Raw genomic sequence first — 22,808 nt, 5'->3', positions numbered from 1 at the left:
TCCAGACCGATCACTGTGGAAAAAGCTGTGTCATATCCGACACACCCCAGCAAACTCCTTTATCGAGATTGAGACCCAACCACATAACCTGATATCAATGAAGTTCATTAGTCAGTAGTGAAAATTCACCACTTGGTCACTCTGTAAATATTCCCTGCTTATCTGCTCTGTGTTGCACATGAGAGTTCAATTTCCACCCTTTAAAAACATTGTGAGATGCTTGTTTTATGCAGACATCTTAACATAGAAGGGCATATTCTGAATATTGCACCCACCCCCTCCTTGAAGTAAAGTCCTCCCTTAAGATCTGAGTTGGGGTCCCCACTCAGTGATTATTCGTACCTACCCTGCTTCTTGAGTTCCTCCACCCAAGGAATGGACATGAGACTAGAGGCAAGAACAGTGGCTGGCGGCCTCTTTTGAGAACAAACAACCTTATGACTTTCTTTCTCTTCCCCTTTAGAGATGGTATCAATTTTCAGAGACTCAGGAAGAACAGGGCTCAGAGATTTCTCTGCCCAATTACCGGGGTTAACCAAATTTTTACATTAAGCCTTGGCCAAGACACTGTGAAACTGTGATTTACATATCTCTAGTTATCTTGAGGAGCATTGAGAAATTCTCAGATTAAAAAAAAGAGAGAGAGAAAATAAAGTTTAATTTGTATAATTTTTATAGTGCCACAATCAGAAAAGGCTATCTAGGGTGGGTTCATGAACTCAGAAGGTGGGGGAATACAAAAACAAACAAAAAATTGAAAATTTGTTAAATATTGAAAATCACTATAGTAAGCAAAGAATAATATAGTAAGCATAAATGATGTCCTTGATCTACAACTACAGTGACTACCTAACTAGCAGGATTTTTTAATAGGGCTTTTAAAAAACAGACATTTGGGCAATTTGGGGCTGACCTAGTTCACTGGAATTCTGCTATACTGGCTGTTCAGTTGTGGTGGATGTAAAATGTGCTGCTCAAAACATTTATTTTATTTTACTTTACCGATAGAGAGGAAGAGAGAGAGAAAAACATGGATTTGTTGTTACACTTATTTATGCGTTCATTGGTTGATTCTTGTATGTATCCTGATGGGACAATGCTCTAAACCAGTGGTTCTCAACCTTCCTAATGTTGTGACTCTTTAATACAGTTCCTCATGTTGTGGTGACCCCCAATTTCATTGTTACAAATTGAACATAATTAAAGTATAGTGATTAATCACAAAAACAATATGTAATAATATATGTGTTTTCCGATGGTCTTAGGCAACCCCTGTGAAAGGGTCATTCGACCCCCAAAGGGGCCACGACCCACAGGTTGAGAACCGCTGCTCTAAACAATTGAGCTACTGGCCAGAGTGCTGCTTTTATTTTTTTAGCTTTCTAAGATAGCAGTAGCAAGAATGATTACAATTTTGTAGTCTATCTGCCACTTTTCTCCCAGGTCTGGCTCCAAAAGCCCCCCAAAGCAAGCCACAACTATACTAGTAGACATAAGAGCAGATAGAGGTATTACTGTCTACTGGGTAGACTCTACTCTTTACTTTGTCTTGTCCCCAGGAGTTCTGAGACTATAGGCTTGATAATGATATAGTTAGCATTTATGAAGCACTTGACATGTTCTAGCACTTTCCAAGCACTTTGCATATATTGATTCATTTGATCTCATAACAACCCACTAAGCTACCTTCTGTCCATGTTCCATTTTACATATAGGAAAACTATGGAGCAGGGAAGTAACTCCTCAGCATTATGCCGCTTCCAGGGGCAGGAGGGAATCTGAGCCCAGTCTGACTTCACAGTCCACACTTGTAACTACCAGTACTACACGCCTGTTAGTTGCTGGGTAAGTGTAACTTCTTGCCTTACTGAGATGGAGGCGTTAGGATGGAGGCTTCTGCCTCCATATGTTTCCTTTTTATAAAAAAAAAAAATTTACGTCATTTTTCACTTTTCAACCTCGACATTCAATAACTTACTAAGTGATCATCCAGTTAAATCTTGGATCCATCTGACATCATAGATAGTTATTGGAATATTATTGACTATATTTCCTATGCTGCACTTTACATTCCCATGACTATCCTGTAACTACCAAGTTGTACTTGTTAATCCCTTCACATTTTTCACCCATCCCTTCAACCCCCCTCCCAGAAAAGAATGTTTTTGGGCCACAAGATTGGTTTCGAAAAATCAAGCTTACCCACAACTCGATGGTGAAAACTTAAAAAAAAATTTTTTTTTATTAATTTCAGAGAGGAAGGGAGAGGGAGAAAGAGATAAAAACATCAATGATGAGAGAGAATCATCAATCAGCTTCCTGCTACATGGAATCGAGCCCACAACTTGGGCATGTGCCCTGATCAAAAATTGAACTGTTTCATAGGTCGATGCTCAACCACTGAGCCATGCCAGCTGGGCAACAGTGAAAACCTTAAATAGGGGGAATGAGACACTGTGTTTGTAAGAGTTGTTATAAGTGAAATTCATGGCTAAGCTGCCCACTCCCCACTGAGGGGATGCAATTGCTGACATGGAAGGGCCTCATGCTGTACCCACACGTTGGATACTCTGACATAGCGGGTCTGAGAAGGGGCACAGGCCTGTGGACTTTTAAAGCTCCATGTGGTTCTGATTGAAAGGGCTGTTTCAAATCCTGTTCAAACCTCTTGTGAGGAACATAAGACTCAAACAGGTTAAAAATGGGGGCAGGTGTGGGGTGAAGGGGGTCAATAAAAAAAAGACATAAAATTTTAAAGAAAAAAGCAAACAAACAAAAAAAGGTTAAAAAATAATAAAAATAAACATAGCCAAGGTCCATGCATAGTTAGTGGCAAAAATAAGACTTTTCCTTGCTATTCTATTGTTCAAAAAATAGAAAATTCATTGGTTTGTTGCCTTTCTATACATAAGTTTAAGCCAATTTGTGTCTTTCTCTCCAATATATCAGTTACCTTTTCTATTATAAGACCTAAATCCTCTACTTTCGAAATCTCTCTCTCGCTCGCTTTCTCCATCCCTATTCTCTCCCGTTTCCTTTCTTTCTATCTCACAATTTACTTCTGCAGCTCTTTTTTTCCCCCAGGGATTTACATTACATCATATACCATAATATATCAGACTCAACATGTCTAAAATAAAGAATGTTGCATTCTTTTCCCCAAAGCTGATCTTTTTTTGGACACTGTTATTTCTGTTGATAATTTCTCTGGGTCTGCAGGCTCATTTTGAAGTTATCCTTGATTCTTCTGCCATTTTTCCTCTGTAATGACTCTATAATTTGGGTCTTTCTCTCCAATACATCAGCCCATACTCCATTCCTTGTCATCACCTCCACATACTGTCCCTGTCACAATGATTTTAATTAGAATAATTGGCACTAGCTGTTGTAACAAACAACACTTACATCTCAGCCATTTGACTAAATAAACTTTTATTTCTCACTCACATAAAATCTAATACAGATGACTTCATGGTGGGTGGCTCTCTTCCAAGTGATGACTTATGGATTCCACCCTCTTTCTTAGGCAGCTTCCCCATCTTGAATCTGTAGCTTCATGGTATCCTGACATCATGGAACTGGCAGATGGGAGTTTAGATAAACAGTGTGAGAAGACACATCTGCTTTTAACTTCTTCAGACTGAAAATTACCACATCTGTTCATTATCCATTGATAAAGACAGTCACATCACCATATCTAGATGTGAGGGAAATAAAGCTTAGCTCTATGCCAAGAAGACAAAGCCTGTCTGTGCCAAAAGACCAAAATTGTACTTCCTGCTTCCAGGCTGTCCATTGTTTCATCCTCAACATCACTATTAATTCATGGTTCAAAAGCACCACTTTGCCTACATTGCTCTTATGCTCAAAACTTTTTAAAATTCTCCATCAACAGTGGTTGATGGAGGACACAGTGGTTGACTCTTAGCTTGGCTTTTAACTCACTCTATAGTCTTCTTCCAAACTAATCACCCCAAGTGATATGAGTGAGGAAATATTCTAAATAAAGGAAAGAAGATGTGAACATAGAGGTAGAAAAAGGTTCATTGCTCAATTGCCATAAAAAGACACTGAAATTATTTGACTATACTTTTTCTGTCCTTTCCCTCCATATCCTAAACTCCCCACTTTTTATCATGTTATTTTCCTTTCACACTACCTTTGTCCATTTTGTCTTTCTTCCCCCTCTCCTTCTTTCCTTCATTTCCCTTCTTCCTTCTATTCTTAGTGGCTTCCTACCTTATGAAAATCATGGGAAGAATATTCTGAAAGCCTGTCTGGTGTTGCTCAGTGGTTGAACGTCAACCTATGAGCCAGGAGGTCACGGTTTGGTTCCAGGTCAGGGAACATGCCCAGGTTGTGGGCTCAATCCTCAGTAGGGGGTATGCAGGAGGCAGCTAATCAATAATTATCTCTTATCATTGTTATTTCTATCTCTCTCTCCCTCTCCCTTCCTCTCTGAAATTAATAAAAATATATTTTAAAAAGAATATTCTGAAAGAGACAGAAGGATGAACTAGGCCCAATGAATCTCTGCTCTCAGAGAGTTTGCTATCATAAAATACAAATAACTGTTAAGCTATCAAAATATAGTAAATGTTAAGTATCAGAGGAGAGGCACAAGTTGAATGTTATGATAATCCAAAGTACAGATTGTATTAGCCATATCTATTGATGACAAGCAAAAACATTTATATTCTTCATCATTTTCTACATTATATAAATAATCACTTCTTTTCTTTAGTGACCCTAAATTCACATATTTTCAATTTACAAAAAGTTTTTACAAATCCACAGGAAGCTAATGAACAAATACAATTTTTTAAATGGCAAAGAACATGATTAGAAGAAGATAAAGCACTAACAAGAAATGGTGAAGAGTTGAAGTTCCAGAAACATCCTACCTGGACTTGAATTCCAACTTCTCTAATTTATCTTGTGGAAGGAAAGCATAGCAAAGTGCCCTCTCAAAGCATCCTCATGAACACTGATGGCTCACATACATAAAATACGTAGAACTGCCACAGAGTAAGCTCCCAATAAAGTTTATCTAATATTATTATCATTTTATTATAGGTAAAACATTTGAACCTCATAAGTTATTAGAGAATTGCAAATTCAAAAAACATTATTAAATTAAATTTAAATGAAACTAAGATATCTGGAAATTCCCTAATTATTTGGACATTTTTAAAAAACAACTTCTAACCCTGTTGGGTAGCTCATTTGGTTGAAGCATCGTCCCTTATACCAAAAGGTTGTAGGTTCGACTCCTGGTCAGGGCACTTGCCTAGGAAGCTTGTTTAATCCCTGGCTGGGTTGAGTTCAGGAGGTAATCAGTTGATGTTTCTCTCACACTGATGTGTTTGTTTGTTTGCTTGTTTTTCTCTCTCTCTCTTCCCCTCCCTCTCTCTCTAAAAATCAATGAAAACATATACTCACTTGAGAATTAGAGAAGAAAAAAAGAAACCCGTAAACAAGTATCAAATTAAACCCAAATCAAGCACAAAGCAATAATAAAGAGCAGAAATCAATGAAATTGGATAGAGAGGCATTACATCATGAATAAGGGGTCAATTCTCCAGGAGATATAATAATCCTTAATTTACACGCACCTAACAACAGAGTATCATAAAAACATGAGGCAAAACTAACAAGACTGCAATGAGAAATAGAGACCTACTATTCTGGCTGGATACTTCACTATTCCTGTCCAGTAATTGATAGATCAAAAAGTCATAAAATCAATATGAATATAGTTGAACTAAAGAATACCATCAATCAATTGGATCTAACTGATGTAGAATACTTCATTCAGCAACAACAGAACATGGAACAAGCTCATGTGGAACATTCACCAACCTAGACCACATCCTGGGCCATAAAACATATCTTAACAACTTAAAATAATAGAAATATAATAGAAATCCAGGTATGTTCTCAGCCCACAATTGAATTAAATTATATACCAATAACAGAAAAATAACTGGAAAATCCCAAAATATTTGGAGACAAAATAATACACTTCTGCATAACATGTGGATCAAAGAAGTCTCAAAAGAAATGAAAAGGAAATATACTAAAAAGTTAACAGTGATTATTTTTGCATAGTAGAATAATGTGTCACTCATTTTTTTTCTTTTTTTATCCTCACCTGATGATATTTATTGGAGAGAGAGAGAGAGAGAGAGAGGTGAGAGAGAAACATCAATTGGTTACCTCACGTATCTACCCTGACTAGGGTGGAACCCAAAAACTTTTGGTGTATGGGAAAACACTCCAACCAATGAGCCACCCGGCAATCATTTATTCTTGATAATTTTTCAAGCTTCCTATAAATTTCTATGAGCTGCTTTCCTGATCAGCTGACATAAAGGACTTGGATAGATTGGCAAACATTTTGAACAGTGGCTAAAAGGAAGAGGGGAGAACATCACTACAGACAAGGAAAGCTGAATTCCACTGATACTATTACAGGTGCAAGGAGGATATTTTTTAGTTTAAATTCTTTTCTTTTTTACCTCCTATTCAATAATAGAGTGGAAATTGTATAACCCAGGGGCGGGCAAACTTTTTGACTCGAGGGCCACAATGGGTTCTTAAACTGGACTGGAGGGCTGGAACAAAAGCATGGATAGAGTGTTTGTGTGAACTAATATTAATTCAAAGTAAACATCATTACATAAAAGGGTATGGTCTTTTTTTTTTCTTAGTTTTATTCATTTCAAACGGGCCGGATCTGGCCCGCGGGCCGTAGTTTGCCCACGGCTGGTATAACCTCTTCTAGATTTGGGGAAAACGGCCAAAATTAATAGAATCTATTTTGTACCTGTATTTCAGTTGAGCTCACCCTTGATTGAGCCCTAATCATGTGACAGTAACTATGTTAGACACAAGGAATATGAGTTCTGTTACAGAAGACTCATAGCATAATAGATATATATAAGATGTCCATCACACATCATCTGTATATACCTTCAACCTATTTTAAGGTGAATCATAAAATTTTAAACAATAAATGGTGTCTACATTTCTTAAATATACATATGTGTTTAGATATCTCCTTTTGTGCATTCCTTATATTCCTTTATGAAGAGACCAAATCAATTTTAAAGGTGTGTCAATTACCAAAAAGAAATCAAGTGATTGCTTTTCTAGAGGAACACCCATGGCCAACAACTAAAATGTTAATTTACTGGGAGGAGCTGAAGGGTGTTGGACACACCACACAGCTATGAGAAAGAGAAAAGGGCCTCAGACACGCAGGGATACACCTAAGCACAAAGGCCAGGGAGAAAGGGAAGTTTCAAGTGGCTATTGGTGAGAATTAAATCCATATACTATCTCAAGCTCAGTATGTAGCAAGTTGTAGTTTCTTGATAAGTGAAATAATTCTGACTCAATTTGTCTCTATCTAATTGTGATTAACTGAGATATTTCAGAACCATAAAGGTGAATCTGAGAGTTAAGAATGTTATAAGCTGGTCTCCTCACAGCAACTGAACCCCAAGTTCACACCACCTGGCCTCACCCTGTGACTCATCATGCAGGTATATGTGTTAAACCTTGACACTTCCTGCACCTGCACCCAGGCCCCATCAGTGGAGGTAGAGGGTCTATGCAGGGAGATGGGGAGAGGCAGAAGGTGGGATCACTCATGAGCCACAGCTCCCAAGTCCCAGTGCATGCGACATTGTCTCATCAGACTTGAATACAAAACACAAATTCAAAAATAAAATTATTAAGAATTTCAAGATGGCACCAGCAAGCACTGAATTCAAGCATGAGTCTCTCTTCTGAGCACAAGCCCTGTGAAGACACTGACCATGTGATCACGAAGTTAGCCTGTCCCAGATGTAGATTTCAGGACTCTGGAGTATGAGTTCTAGCTGTTTTACATCTTTGACTCTTCTGTAGCACTTGTGCTTAACTGGGGCATCGCATTTACTGGAGCCTGGTGGCTTGTTGCTAATTAAAAACTAAACCTGGAAGCTCAAAATTCCCTGAGGCCCCTCTGAGAATCCAATATCCTTATTGGAGTATTTTGCCCTTTCCAGGAATGGCTGCCGTGGTTGAAGAAATACACCTTAAGCATGAGTGCTTTTGCACCATCTTCTCTAACCTGCTTCGCAATGAACCCTAAACAAGGAATAAATGCTCTTGTTTCTGAATGAGCTGTGAGATCATTAAAGCAACATATTGCTATTACTTTGTGATTATTGTTTCTCATATTTTCTCCACATCCTTTTCAGAATGGAAGTACTCAGCCAGGCTTGACTGTTTAACATTCTGTTTATCTCTACTTTCATATATTTTATATAAGTGAAGTCATCACTCAGGAGACCTTCTTTTAGCAAGACTTTTTCAGTTTGGTTGCCTTGGGGTGGGGGAGGATCCAAAAAGTTTGGCAAGCGCAATTGGGCAGATAGACAAGCAGCAACAGAAAGGCAGCATCGTCTATATTTTGGATGACAGTGGTCTCGGAGGAACTAGGGAAAGGAGAGGGCTCTGCAATGCACAGGAAAGAGCTTGTTCCACTTGGCTGATATATGATCATTTCTCTCCTATACAAAAACAATAATGAACTAGGCATGGGTTTTCTGGAATTAGAAGTTTTCTAGCAATAGTTATTAAAATGTTCATATACATGTTCCTATTGCTATTCTTTTGGACATCGTTGATACAAGTACATCACTGCCATAAGCCCTGGGAGCTGTAGCCAGAGGATGGAACTGTAATTGGAGTCTTAACTATAGGCTAATAAACCAAGATGACTGGCCGAGACAAAAATTTCCCCTGAGATGGCAAAATGTATTCACACTTCACAGTGAACCACCTGACTTGAGACCATCCCAAGGGTCTTCACACTGATGCAGAGGATGCTCAGGAAAAAAAATAATAAAGGCAAAGAGACTGACTCAGAATCTCTGCCTGACGGGCTTCCACACTGAAGCAAATTAATTAGAGTTCTGAATATCAGAAACAGCACAAGAATGAAAGGGAAGATGAGATTACTAAGGGCCTCATAGCTGACTGCAAAGCCAGCCCATTACCATGTCTACGCAGGAGAGGGAATCTTGAATAAGGTTATTTAATGATGAAAAAGTGCCCTGCACAGAGATATTCCCTTCCATTTAGAGAAAAGTCTGAAAGCACTAAAGGCCCTCCAGATCTACAGCATGAGCATATTATATGTGGGCTGTATTCCATTTGTTCCACACTAAGGGAGTTCCCACCCAGTTCAACATGACAGGGTGTGGGGAAAGTGAAGCCTTGGGTGTGTGAGCTGGGAGATAAAATGACCATAGGGTTCTTGGCATGGCCCCACATCAAGCTCTGTGAGCAGGGCAGTCTCTATTGACTCATTGGGGCCACACCATCTCCTGGGACTCCCTTAATGCATCATTCTAGCCAATATAGGTCAGCACCTCTCCCGCTGGCTCCAAAACTCATAAATAAATATAGTTCATTTTTATTGTCTAGCTTAAGCATCTCTTTTATGCAATTACAATTTTTAAAAATATATTCTTATTGATTTCAGAGAGGAAGGGAAAGAGAGGTAGAAAAATCAATGATGAGAGAGAACCATCGATAGGGTGCCTTCTACATACACGCCCATTGGGACCAGGAATTGAACTGGTGACCTTTTGTTTCCTGGGTCAAGACTCAACCACTGAGCCACACCCAGATGGGCTGCAATTATAATTTTTAAAACCAGGCCTATTGAGCATCATATATGTGCCAGCATATTCTAAGTTCTATGGAGGTATCAAAAACAAACATGGGTATATTAGGTCTTTCTCCTATGGGACAAGAAGCATACAAAATATACTCTCAGTGTGAGAGCAAGCAAGGGACTTGCTCATGCTTCCTTAATACTTTTGGCCTTGGATGAGAGACAAGGGTTGAGGTAAGAGCTGACTATCCACCTTACCCCCACTCACCCTCACACACTCATGAACACACATTCATACATGTGCAACACAAAGAACAGAGGAAGATGCCCTGACCAGTTTGGCTCAGTGGATAGAGCGTCGGCCTGCGGACTGAAGGGTCCTAGGTTCGATTCCGGTCAAGGGCATGTGCCTTGGTTGAGGGCACATCCCCAGTAGGGGGGTGTGCAAGAGGCAGCTGATCGATGTTTCTCTCTCATCGATGTTTCTAACTCTCTATCCCTCTCCCTTCCTTTCTGTAAAAAAATCAATAAAATATATTTTAAAAAAAAAGAACAGAGGAAGAGGGTCTTCTGATTTTTGGAGTCCCTGAAGTAACAATATTGTATACAGAAGGAATTTTTTTCTCTTTGACCCATAGAGGGTAAAAAAGACTTACTGAATGAAGAAAGCACAATAGAATCTAAGCCTCCTGGCTTCTAGTTCCAATCAGTAGTTCCCCAAGTGGATTTTCAAATACAGGGTGCAACCTCAGAAGTAGCACATGTCCCCCAGGGATGTTAATGTGTGCTGGAAAAAATCCTATATAATAAAAGGCTAATAATATGCACATTGACCAAATGGTGGGACGACCAGTTGCTATGGTGTGCACTGACCACCAAGGGGCAGATGCTCAATGCAGGAACTTCCCCTGGTGGTCAGTGAACTCCCACAGGGAGAACGCTGCTCAGCCAGAAGCCAGGCTCACAGCTGGCAAGTGTAGCAGCGGTGGCGGGAGCCTCTCCCACCTCCACGGCAGTGCTAAACACCCTTCCCCTCAGGGGATGTCCACCTGCTGGCTTAGGCCCGTGCCAGCAGGTGGACATCCCCCGAGGGGTCCCGGACTGTGAGAGGGCACAGACCTGGCTGAAGGACCCCCACCCACACAGTGCACGAATTTGTGCACTGGGCATCTAGTAAATTAATAAAAGGGAAAGGAAAAGCAACTGGGGTCTATGGAAAATTAAATTGAGGAGAATCTGGATGAAACAGTGTGACATAGATTTCTCCCCTACAGATTTCTTAGTACATTTGATACGTGAACATGCATTGTCTATCTCTAACAGAGGGATTATTCAATCCTGCACTCTATCTCTCTATTTGTCATGGACCATTCACAGGCCCACTGTAGAAATGTCATGCATTTGGTAAGGTATGACATGCACAAAGTGCTCTAGGTCCTGTGCCCATGTACTAAAACAACTACTCGTGGCTGAGTGGAAAGGCACCATGCCAAACACTCTTTGACTTTGCAGCCATGTGACAGTTCCCAAAGCAGATGAATACCTCTTCACATGTCTGCCTCCCACCCCAGGCTAATTGATCTTTTGCAGCTAAAGAGTGAATTTGAAAGAAATTTGTGGACACATTTAAAACATAAATAAAATCTTACCACCCTGGCCAACATTTTGATAGAGCTATTGGTAGTAAATTAAACTTTATAACCATGCAACCACATGCTGTGATTACAATCTATATATATAAAAGCCTAATATGCAAGTTGTCCCCTTAGGAGTTTGACCAGGAGACCGGGAGTTCAATTGCTCACTATCATGTGTGCTGACCACCAGGGGCAGGCGCAGAACAAAGGAAGGCCCCAGCCAGTAGCCGGAAGGCCCTGATCGGCCCTGATTGCTGGCCAGGCCTAGGGACCGTATCCATGCTCAAATTTTGTGCACTGGGCCTCTAGTCCACACATAAAAAGATAATTATGGGCTCAAGAAGGTATTCAAAGGGGAAATTTATAGATCAATGATTAATGAAGTAAAGTTTTCCTCTTCAGCAAGTTGACTTACCACCTTAAATTTGTAGGAAATATAGGAAAAAAATACAACTTAAATTAATCTCCTGAGCATTTAGTTGTTTGCCAGTGACAGCTTCTACTCTTTGTTTTTGATGAAAATATTTTTTATCATATTAACATAATTTTTGTCAAATAAATGATCTACAAGTCAATAAAGGGACAGAAATTTCTTTCATAGCTCTAGGAAAATGGAGAAGATGTGATATTGAAAATGGAGAAGCAGTGGTATTGAGCTGTGCCTTGAAAAATGAATAGCAGTTTACCAATTCAAGAAAGGCAAGAATCGATCATGTAACCTAGAAACCCACACCTGAAACCTATATGTTCATGTTGACCAATGTCACCCCAATAAATTTAATTAAAAAAAAAAGAAAGGCAAGGGGTTGGTACTCCATTGTGAGAGAATGGCATGAAACATCCTGAGTATTCCAAGAATGATGGGAACTCTGGTGTAGCTAGAATGCACTACATGGTGGAGACTGACAGCTACAGCTTGGAAGGCTTTGGGAACCTTATTATAAAAAACCCTGGAAGTCATTCCAATGAGTTTGAAGTTTATCCCATAATCTGTCAGTGAAAGATGCTAAGCATGGCAGAGTCATGCACTGAAATGTAAAAGCTGGTGTCACACGGAGTGATCAATTACATAACTGTTGTAAGAGTCTAAGTGAGAGGAGCTATGGGCAAGGACAGAGTTGAGAGGCATTTCTTTCATTTCTTTTTTACTTTATTTTTTAAAAGTTTGATCTTACTTATTTGTTACTCATAGGAAAAAAAAACTCACTTTTAACTGGACTTAGACTTATAGGTAAAAGCCTATGTTTCTGGGCAATCTGTTCCTGGTGTTTTTCTTTCTTTCTTTTTCTTTTTTATCTTCACTTGAATATATTTTTATTAATGAGGGAGAAGAGAGAGAGAGAGAGAGAGAGAGACATCAATGTGAAACATCAATTGATTGCCTCTCATAAGTGTCCTGACCAGGGATTGAACCAACAACCTTTTGGTGCATAGGACAGTGCTCCACCAATGAGCCACCTGGCCAGGGCTGTTCCTGGCATTTTTTTTCGGTCTCCTTCATTCTCTTGGAAAAGCTTAGCATATTCTGTGGCCTCGTCCTTATTTTTCTTAGCATGTTGTTTCTCCAGAACAATACGCTCACATTTGTGTTGCAGAGCGTGTGGAGTAACGAAACACTGAAGCTTGGGTGCTTTAGGCCTAGGTTTCTTGCCCTCTTTGTTTAGGGGATTTCTCATAACATATTGGTGGATGTCATCTTGTTTAGAGAGATTGAAAAGTTTGCATATTCTACTAGCTCTTTGGGGCCCCTGGTGGCAAAGCACAGTAGTATCGGAGAGACCAGGAATATCTTTTTCTCCCTTTTTTACAATGACCAGTTTGAGAACACTGAGACTGGCATTCACAATGCAACCCTGAGAGATTTACGCTCTCTCCAGCCCTCCGTGGTCTATAACAGAGATGCCCCTTACAGGGGCATGGCCATGGGTCAAGACACCTGCTTCAAGGGGAAGTCTTGTTTGTCATTCCCACTACTGATTCCAACCACATAACCCTTCCATTTCCACCCACTGTGTTAGCAGCAACTTCTGTGTCCATACGCGCCTCATAAAAGGTATGAAGTTTGCATGCATCATCCACATCAGTGAGTTTCTGGCAGCTAGTGGCTGGGAAAGAGATGTTCAGCTTCATCCTGAAGCAGCCGTCTGCCTTGGAGGCGCCATGAAAAAGAGCACAAGGCATTTCTAAGATGAAATGACAAGGTTGAGTAACTAATGGGATGAGGTGGTCAGAAGAAGAGGCTGAAGACAGCCCCCAGGTGCCCAACCAAATGCATGGTACTATCATGGAGAGAGCTCAGACTGCAGAAAAGGGAGTAGGTTTGGTGGGGTTAGCTAATAGAACATGTTTAGCCCAAGCTAAACCATTACAACGGGTTCAGGTAAAGGGAAGGAGATGAAGTCATTCTCACAGGAATGAAGTCATTCGCACATTCACACATGCTCCCTGGAAGGCCCAATGTGTCCACAGTTTCTTATCTGTGATCTTGTTTGATTTTAGGGATTATTCCTTTTCTGAATCTGGAATATCAATATCTAAAATACCCACACCCGCACTTCATAAGTTATCATAAATCATATTGAGTTTGTTATGATATCTTCAACTTCAACAAATGATGAGTCAGATGAACGCCATGTCAAAGTGCCTTGCTAATCAGGTAGATATTCCAAAAGCTTCTTGCTACACTGGATTATGGCATGGATATGGGAAATGAGGGAAGATAAGTCTTTGACTCCACCTGGTCACACCTACTTTGAGTAAAGCCAGTCAAGTACAAATATGAGAGAACTTGTCTGATTCCATGCCTGCCTGCCTCCTCCACTCCATCGCTCTGGTGAAGTCAAGATGAAGTTCACAGTGAGTAGAATTTTTCTTTTGAATTTATTATGTTATAATAGGAGACTGTCAACATTTTGAGCTAAGGGCATCTGCTTCTTACGACAATATCACCATAATGGAAAATTTTGTTTTAAAAATGTATGTCTTTTATTTTCACAGAATTGTGATGTTTATAAGCATCTCTACAGAGAAGGATAGTTATACTGGGATTAAACAGCTGTCTGAGAATCTTATACCATGCTATATTTAATAAAATTACCTTCCAGATTTAAGTTTGGGCAAAGAGCAAGCAGTCCCTAATCCCTAGAAAATGTCTGATCTTTCCCCTCTGTCTTAACTCCCTCTTTTACCAAAACTCCTAAGTATGTTCAGGCGAGATAAAAAGCATCTCATCAAAATAAATGAGGGAGAGACTTACTGGCACAGTCTCTGCTGTCAAATGGATCTCCAAGTCAGAACGGCTTGCCCAGGACCTTGTCCAGACTCATTTATTCATGAAAACACCTGAGGCATGAACGAGTGCAGCATTTCACCCGTGGTTCCAGATAAAGGGCTAGGAGTGCAGCAGGTGGGCCACAAAATTCTGCCAAAACAACTGATGGTATCATGTGTGTTTTATAACAGCATGTATGAGGCTAGAATCAGATGAGTACTTTCACGTTTCAACATACTAAATACTGAAATTTATTACAGCAGACTGCTTCATAATAGAGTATAAAATCATTATCTACAAATAAGTTTTAGAAACCACAGTTTGTGTTTTTTGTTTGTTTAAAGAGGTCATATCTGGATCTTTCCTAGTTCTGCAACGAACAAGGGATAGAACCTTGGCCAGTACAAACTTGGTCAAGTCACTTAAGTAACGTCTGAAGCTCAATTTCCTGATCTGTGAAAAGACTGCATTGTACTATTCCTCTCTAAAATTTCTTTCATCTCTTGACACTTTTTTTTGAGGCTAATTTTTACTTTCTTCCTAAGCTATCAGGAGAGAAATTAAGCAAATAAAAAAATTACCTTGAATTACCAGTGCAGTTCTCAAACCATTTTGTCCCAGGTAAAGGAAATGAGAATAGGTACTCAGAATCAGGCACCCTGCATAAAACTCTGTGTTTTGACAAGCAGGATCATGGACCCAGTGACAAATGACTAACTCAGGTACCCTGGGACAGTTACTAACTTCCCTTCTGCCAACCACACTTGACAGCCAGGCAACACCAGTATTCAATCTGTTTACTAATCTATTGCTTTTAAAAATTAAAAAGACTACTTCTGCTATTAGGAAGTCTAGGAAGGAAGGCATTCATATCAAATAGGAAAAGTAACTTAAATCATTTTCAGATGTGATTCTCAGAACTTATAACCATTTTCATATCATACTATTAATTTTCAATTTTATTTTTTAATATACCAACACTTTATTATTTTTTTTACACGACCTACATTAAAAAATTGTAAAACTATATATCACAACATAATTACTGTAAGTAACCTACAATTCTAGATTATCATTAAAACTTTCTATAGTTAAAAATATCCAGGGCAAAGAAGAACAGAGAGCTTACTCAACAGAGTGGTAAAATTAGTAAATATTTTCTATGACTTGGGTAGAGAAAGAAAGAAGAGGACATTGTCTTGCCATGTGACCGGAGACCAATATTATTTGTGATTTCAGATTTTCTTTGCTGGACTTCTTGGTGTCCTCCTGGCTCCTGCCCTTGCTGAATATGTAAGTCTCACCTTTTAAAGTGTTACCAAAATGTATTTGCAAAAGAAATGTGATATTAAAACATTATCAATTTCTCACACATTTCAGAATGTCAACAGCGGCGATAGCAACAACAGTGGTGGGAGCGGACAGCTGTCCGTGAGTGTCAACAATGCACAGAACGTGGCCAATGTTGACAACAATGATGGGTTGGATTCCTGGAATCTGCTCTTGGATTACAATACTGTAGGTAGCCAAAAGGCTAGTTCCATTCTTTACAAATACGAGGTTTCTTTTTTAGCTTAAAAAAAATTGCCTGCTAACCATAAAAGTAAATTCTAACTTCACATAAGCATAGTTATAAGCAAAAGTGCCTATTTTGCTCACCTAGTTTCACCCCCTAGATACAACTGCTGCTAGTAAGTTTCCCACCATCAGTTAAAATTCAAACCAATGAACAGTAAGTAGGACCCACTATGTTCAAGGGGTTGGTAGGGCTCTAAGACAAACATGAGCATCCTTTTGCTTTGCCTACTGACACCCTCAACAACGATCATCGGCATATTACTGCTGCCAAAGTATAGCCTATCTCATTCTATTTTCAATATCCTTCTAAAAAATGAAAATTGGCATTTCACTCGTAATTCAAAAGGACCCAGGGAAATGCAAATTATAGTATTAATTGGTAAGGAAAGCAAAAAATACTTGGCTCTAGTTAGAAGACCCAATTGTCCAAATTACCACCTCAGTATTTAACAAACTTTGTACTTTTAAAAAGCCAACTCTTTTTTGTTTTAGTTTTATCATCTGATAAATTAGAAAACTATTTCCTGTCTTACCTGCTTCCTTGAAATGTAAAGATCAAAGAAGATTAAAATGTGATAATATTTTAAAATTTATTTCAGCAAAACAGACATATGTCATGACTCTTACCATGCTAGAACTTGAAGATAAAGCAACAAGTTAGACACTCAGGTTCTGCCCCCTCAAAGATTTAGTGGTTTATCCTTAGAAATGTTAGCGATAAATAGGATTGCAAAACAGGGTCAGATCCTGCACTCTTATCCCAGTTCAACATGATCTCAGAGTTCCATTTCCCTCTGCTGGCAAAGCGATTTCTGACAAAAAAAAAAAAAAAAAAAAAAAAAAAACCTGCTTGGAGAACATACTCCTCACTACCTACCACCTTCCTAACAGGGCTTTGCTGCAGTCCGAGTTTTTCGCAAGAAGGCATGCATTGTGCACAGAATGAACAAGGGTGTCATGCCCTCTCTTCAAGCCCTTGATGCAATGGTCAAGGAAAAGAAGGTAAAAATAAAAGTCTTTTTTACTTTTGTTCAGGGGAGGTCTTAGGATCTCCAGAAAAAATGAGACGGTCACAGTCATTCCCTCTTGACCACAGTAGTGTGCAACACAAAAGGGGAAGTGGAATTGATAAGTGCCTGAGAAGCAGCTGCCACCAAACTCAAGAGCTGTGGCTCGCACCTCCCCCTACAGAGGCTCTCAGAACATCTAACATTTAGTGTTAGAGAAACAAAACTCTGCTCACACCCAGGAGAGCTTCCAGCACTTTTTCAAGGACATTTTTCTGTAAGAATTGAGTTAAGGATATTAGATTTAGAAAAAAAAATAGAGGATACACAGTTAAGTTTGAATTTTAGATAAGCAATGGAAAATGTTTTAGGATAAGTATGTCCTATGCAATATTTGAGACATACTTATACTAAAAAAAAAAAAATGATTTCTTGTTTATTTGAAATTCAAATTTAACTCGATGTCCTGTATTTTCTCTGGCAACCCCAGTTGGGATGGTTGGGGAGAGGGAATCCATCGTTTTTTAAAATGTTTGCCTGAGTTTGTATTCCTATAACTGATAAATGGCTACCTTTTGTTGATAAGGTAGAGGAATAAATTAACTGCATTCTCAGAAGCTGGTATCATATAGCTCAATCCAAGAAATAGAAGATGATCAAATAAGGCCCAAAATTCAGAATATATTTAGCCTCAGACTTCTGCTTATATAAGAAGCTGAGGTTTCACGCCTTGGGACACTTAGAAATTCTGAGACACGCACAATTGCAATTGGTTCTTCTTCATTTTGATTATGGGAAAATTACAGTTAAGCAATACTGCCTGTTGGTCTTGTACACAATCCTCAATTCAACAAACCACTGGGCTTAACATTCATTCTCCCTCTTTCTTCTTCCCTGTCTTCTCTATACTCAGTTTCAGGGTGAAGGGCCAGGTGGACCACCTCCCAAAGGCCTGACATACTCAATCAATCCTGACAAAGTCGACAACCTGGACAAGTTTGGAAAACCCATCGTTGGAATGTGCAAGGGGGCTCCAACATACATGGCTGAAGAAATTCAAGGTGAGTAGCCGCCCTACTGTGTACTCCAAATTAGTGCTGGTGGAAATTGTCAAACTATTCGCAAGGTGTGTTCCCAGAGAACACCAACTACTCAGAGATGTCAAAGCTAATACTTAGGTAGTGCTTGCTCCCTGCCATGCACTATTCTATGTGACTTAAGTATATTAACTCATCTGTTCCTGGATGAGGAAACTGAGACACAGAGATCACAAAACCCTTGCCTCGTTCAATTCTAAGCATTTTGGCTCTGGATTCTATGCTCTTAAGTATTTGGAAATACTACCTTTCAAAGTGAATCTAAAGAGCACTCAAGGCATCTTCAAAGAAATACATGAGTTACTAAATGAAAGGACAACACCAAGAGAATCTATTGACTTTTTATAGCTGAAGCAATTACTTCATTTCTGGGCATTCAAAGAATAACTTAAACAAAAGCGAAGGATCCACCTAGGAACCTAACCCAACAGCAATTTTCCAGATCTTGAATCAATTGATTTAATGTTGATAGCTAACTAGCTAGATCTCGAAATTGTTGAAGAGCTAGTTTGGAAACTGTGACATCCCCTTTCCCCCCACCCTTTACCGACATCCCCACACTCCCAAACAAGTCCTAGAAAAGACATTGATATTATGTTTTTTTTTTCTTTTCTTTTTATCAGGAGCAAGCCTATCCTTTGCCTTATCAGTGTGCTTCAGTACTAAAATACCCCCGTTTTTGGCCCTTTCCTTCTGTGGAAGTCTAAAGGGAAAGTAAAAAAAAAAAAAAAGAAAAGTTGCTGTGGGTTTGGTCATCAAAATATTTTGATGCAAAATATGCAGAAAAATATGAGTTCTAATGGTTTTTAATCATGTCATTCTGAAATGTTTGGTTTCTTTAAGTTTCAATAAAACTATTTAGCACTGAATGTAGTTTAACCTAAAATTCCTTATGGTTTCCATTTGATATATCATGTAATATCATGGTCGCAAGTGTAATATCATGGTCGCAAGTTGTTGAAATGCATTAGACCCAACTATTAGCCTAAATTCAGGAACCATCCCTCATTAAGAACCCCTTCAGGTGCTTCAGATACTACTACTAACCACAGCTCTGGGAATGGTTCCAAAACCATTTGACTGCTCTGAAGACTGCTCTATAGTTGATGTGCACAGTAACATTTCAGATCAGCAAGGGTAGAAATTCACTCAAAGTCATGTGAGCCAGAAAAGGGGGTTAATTGCCAGGATATTCAGGTATCTAAATAATCTGAGGATAAGGGAAGCAGCTTGTATCAGAGATTGGAGCCAGGAACTATATTGACACCAAGACCCAAGTCTCCTCCTCTCTCCCTGAAGCCATGTGTTCACTCTTCTCGGCCCCTCTCTAAATTCTGCTTTCCTCCTAGTTCCATCTTGCAGATGGCTTTTTCTGTATTCATGGCAGAAATGGCTGAACCAAAATGTTAGCTTCATCTCCCATGTCTACCTGTCTTTCCAGCATAAGAGGTGGTGTCTAATTCTTTTGAATCCTAATTCCAATTTTTTGGACCCTGTTTGGTTCAACAGTTCATAACCTCCACACTTTGATGGCCAGGGAAGTGAAGTCACATGGTCCACATAGAGCACTGGGGTGTCCAGTGAAAGAGAAAGATTTCAGAGAAAATAGAGACTCCAAATATGTATTTTCTGTTTGTTTTTTTTTTAGTTAAGTCATGTTTTATTTTTAAATTACAATTAACATATAATATTATATTAATTTCAGGTGTACATCCCAGTAATTAGTACCATAAGAAACTATAGTTTATTTTTAAACATTGCTCCCATACCTTTTCTTTAAATCCTGGATGCCATAAAAGTATACCTAACTCATTCCCATGTCTTCAGATGGGATATCCCTATATTCCCCTACCAAACAAGACTTGGATTTCCACCATTTGAAAAACTGCCAATATTTACCATCCTAATTGGGAGGAAATGATAATTTTCTTTTGCCTGAGGCAATTTCATTGCTGTTCACAAGAAGTGTAGTAGAACTTCCAAAATATCCTAAAGCCATGAGGTGTGGAACCCTGTCAAAGACCCATCAGAGATCAAGGTCTTAGATATTGCCCTACTGCGAGTGAGAAAGAAATCAAACTGAGGCTCACAAGCTGGATACAATGTCATGTGGCTGACTTAGGGAACTGGTGAATCCCATGTTTCATGGACAAATTGTCTGGTCACTATTTCAGGTAGGAGCGAGTGGTGTTCACCAAATTGATACAGGTTCAATCTCATTGCCAGTGCCGGGTCTGAGGTCACTCAGCAAATGTCCTAAGGTATACCAAGTCTAGTTGCCCCCTGCAGGGTGCCCACAGATCTTTGTGGTGATGTCTCAGAGAGTCATCAGGGTGAGGCCAGCAGAGTTTATCAGGCCCAAACAGACCAAGATTTGATTTTGTGAAGGGAGGGCTCTGAACCAGTCAGGCATGTGAGGAGAAAATGGCCCCTGTCCTAGAGCCACACAACTCAGAATACCCCATATTCTGCTGGGAGCCCAAGTTCAGCAGGGTGGGGCCACCTGGAGTCATGAGAATGGAGCTAGTGGATCACCTATGAGGGAAAGGTGCCAATCAAGCTTGGGAGAAGATGAGAGGGAGAAGGCCCCACCTCAGAGCCACACAACTTAGCCTATCCTGGATTCTGCCCAGACCTCCAGGGGAGCCCGCACTCTGCAGGGTGGGGCCACCAGGAGTCAGGAGGGCGAGGCTTCCAAAAGCCTGGGCGATGGGGCTGACAAATCTCCCTTAAGGGGGAGGCATCAGTCAGATTCACTGGAAAGTGAGGAAAATGACCCCTACCGCAAAGCCGCACAACTCAGTCTGATACCCCTAAATCTGCTGGGATCTCTAGTCCCTTAGTCCAGGCAGCTGACTCCTCAGCAGGGCATGAGCTCCACAGGGTGGGGCAATAGGGAGTCCGGTGGGTGTGGCTATTGCATTGCCCCAGGCTGATTCCATAACGGAATGCTCTACCCATGAAAGATGACTTCTGTGGTATGGAAGAGGGGCTCAGCACAAGGTTCCTGGCAGCTGTCCCTTCAGCTATCTCTCCAGAGTCACAAACCCCAGCTTCTGCTCACATGACTCTAGTCAACTTTGCCTTTCCTCCACCTGAACCCAGGGTTAGTGGCTGCAGAGCCCAGGGGAGTGGCTATGAACAAGATTTTCTGTGTTGGCCCTTTAATAGGGTGCTTGTGTCTCTAGCAGACTCTTGTCTCTCCCTCGTGGACAGAATGTTCTGTGGGCACCTCTTCCCAGCTCTGGTGCTCTGGGCTGGGGAGACTGGTGTGGAGTTGAGACACCACACTCCTCAGGGGGAAGGTGACACCAGAACAAAACTGAAGGAGATAAAGTAGTTAGCCATGCACATATTTCTGGGGGAAAAGCATTATGGGCAAAGGAAATAGCCTATGCTCAGGCCTAAGACAGAAGTATGTCTAGCATATTAAAAGTAGAACAAGGAGGTCAATGTAGTTGAAGCAGGAAAAACAAAACAGAGAGTAGAAGGAGATAAGGGCAAAGAGGTAAGGGGAACCAGATCATGCCATTGTTAGAACACTGGGTATGATTATGAATAAAATAGGGAGACATCGCAAGAATTTGAGCCAAAATAGGATATGCTCTTACCAAGTAATAAAATACACAAAAGTAAAATCTTGACAAATTTCTCTGTATTAAAAATAAGAATCCCTGTTTATCCCAGAACACCAAAATTAGAGTGATAAGCCACAAACTAGTAGAGATATCTGTAACAAATAAACTGGATAAATAGTGTAAAAATTATATAAAGAATTCTTACATATCAACAAGAAAAAGGTGAATAAGTGATAAAAATTGACATAAATACATTTCTAGCAGAAAAGAAACCCTGAATAGTAAATCTAGATGTGAAGAGATCTTAGCTTCCTTAGTATAAGGAAAATGCAAATTAAATCATGAGAGATCACTTCATCCCCATCTGATTGGCAATGAAAAAGTCCAGTACCATGTGTTGGAGAAGATGTAGCATGACAAGAACAGCCAGGGCAAGCATGAAATGATACAACTGCTTTGAAAAATTAATTCAACATTTCTAATAAGCTAAAGATGTGACTATCCTATGTTCCAGCAATCCCACTCTTAAGTATGTATTTTAGAGAAATTTTTGCACACAGACATTCAGAAACATGTACAAGAATGTTCATAGTGGCAGTGTTTGGAACAGCAAAAACCTAGAAACAACTGAAATGTTTGCCAACAGTAGAATAGATAAATAAGCTGTGATGTGTTTATTTGTAGAATACTAAACCTTACCCCCTCCCCAAGAAAAACACCAAATTAGTCACAGCCACACACAACAACCACAGATGCCTCTCTGAAAAATAATCTTGAGTCCAAAAAGCAGATTGTAGAAGAAAATATTCTGTATCTATATAAGTCCCACAAACAAACAAAACTAAACAACACATATTTTTTAGAAATACATGCATATCTGGTAAAACTTATAACAAGCAAATAACACAAAAATTCATATGACTGTGTACCCCTGACAGGGAAAGAGAGGTTCATGGAGGGACAA

General features: G+C 39.7%; 1 protein-coding gene across 1 annotated transcript; it reads left to right on the top strand.

The window, feature by feature from the left end:
- Positions 1–14,049: 14,049 nt before the first annotated feature.
- Positions 14,050–19,052, top strand: GKN1 (gastrokine 1). The gene is made up of 6 exons (XM_036335573.1): positions 14,050–14,169; positions 15,824–15,877; positions 15,965–16,102; positions 17,054–17,164; positions 18,083–18,230; positions 18,890–19,052. Exons 1-6 carry the CDS (start codon positions 14,158–14,160, stop codon positions 18,982–18,984), a joined length of 558 nt encoding a protein of 185 aa, XP_036191466.1. The 5' UTR covers positions 14,050–14,157; the 3' UTR covers positions 18,985–19,052.
- Positions 19,053–22,808: the final 3,756 nt, after the last annotated feature.

Source organism: Myotis myotis, unplaced genomic scaffold (genome assembly GCF_014108235.1).
Source record: "Myotis myotis isolate mMyoMyo1 unplaced genomic scaffold, mMyoMyo1.p scaffold_m19_p_14, whole genome shotgun sequence".
Classification (NCBI taxonomy): Eukaryota; Metazoa; Chordata; class Mammalia; order Chiroptera; family Vespertilionidae; genus Myotis; species Myotis myotis.
Note: the sequence above shows the minus strand (reverse complement) of the source record. Positions and strands in the feature narration are given on the sequence as shown.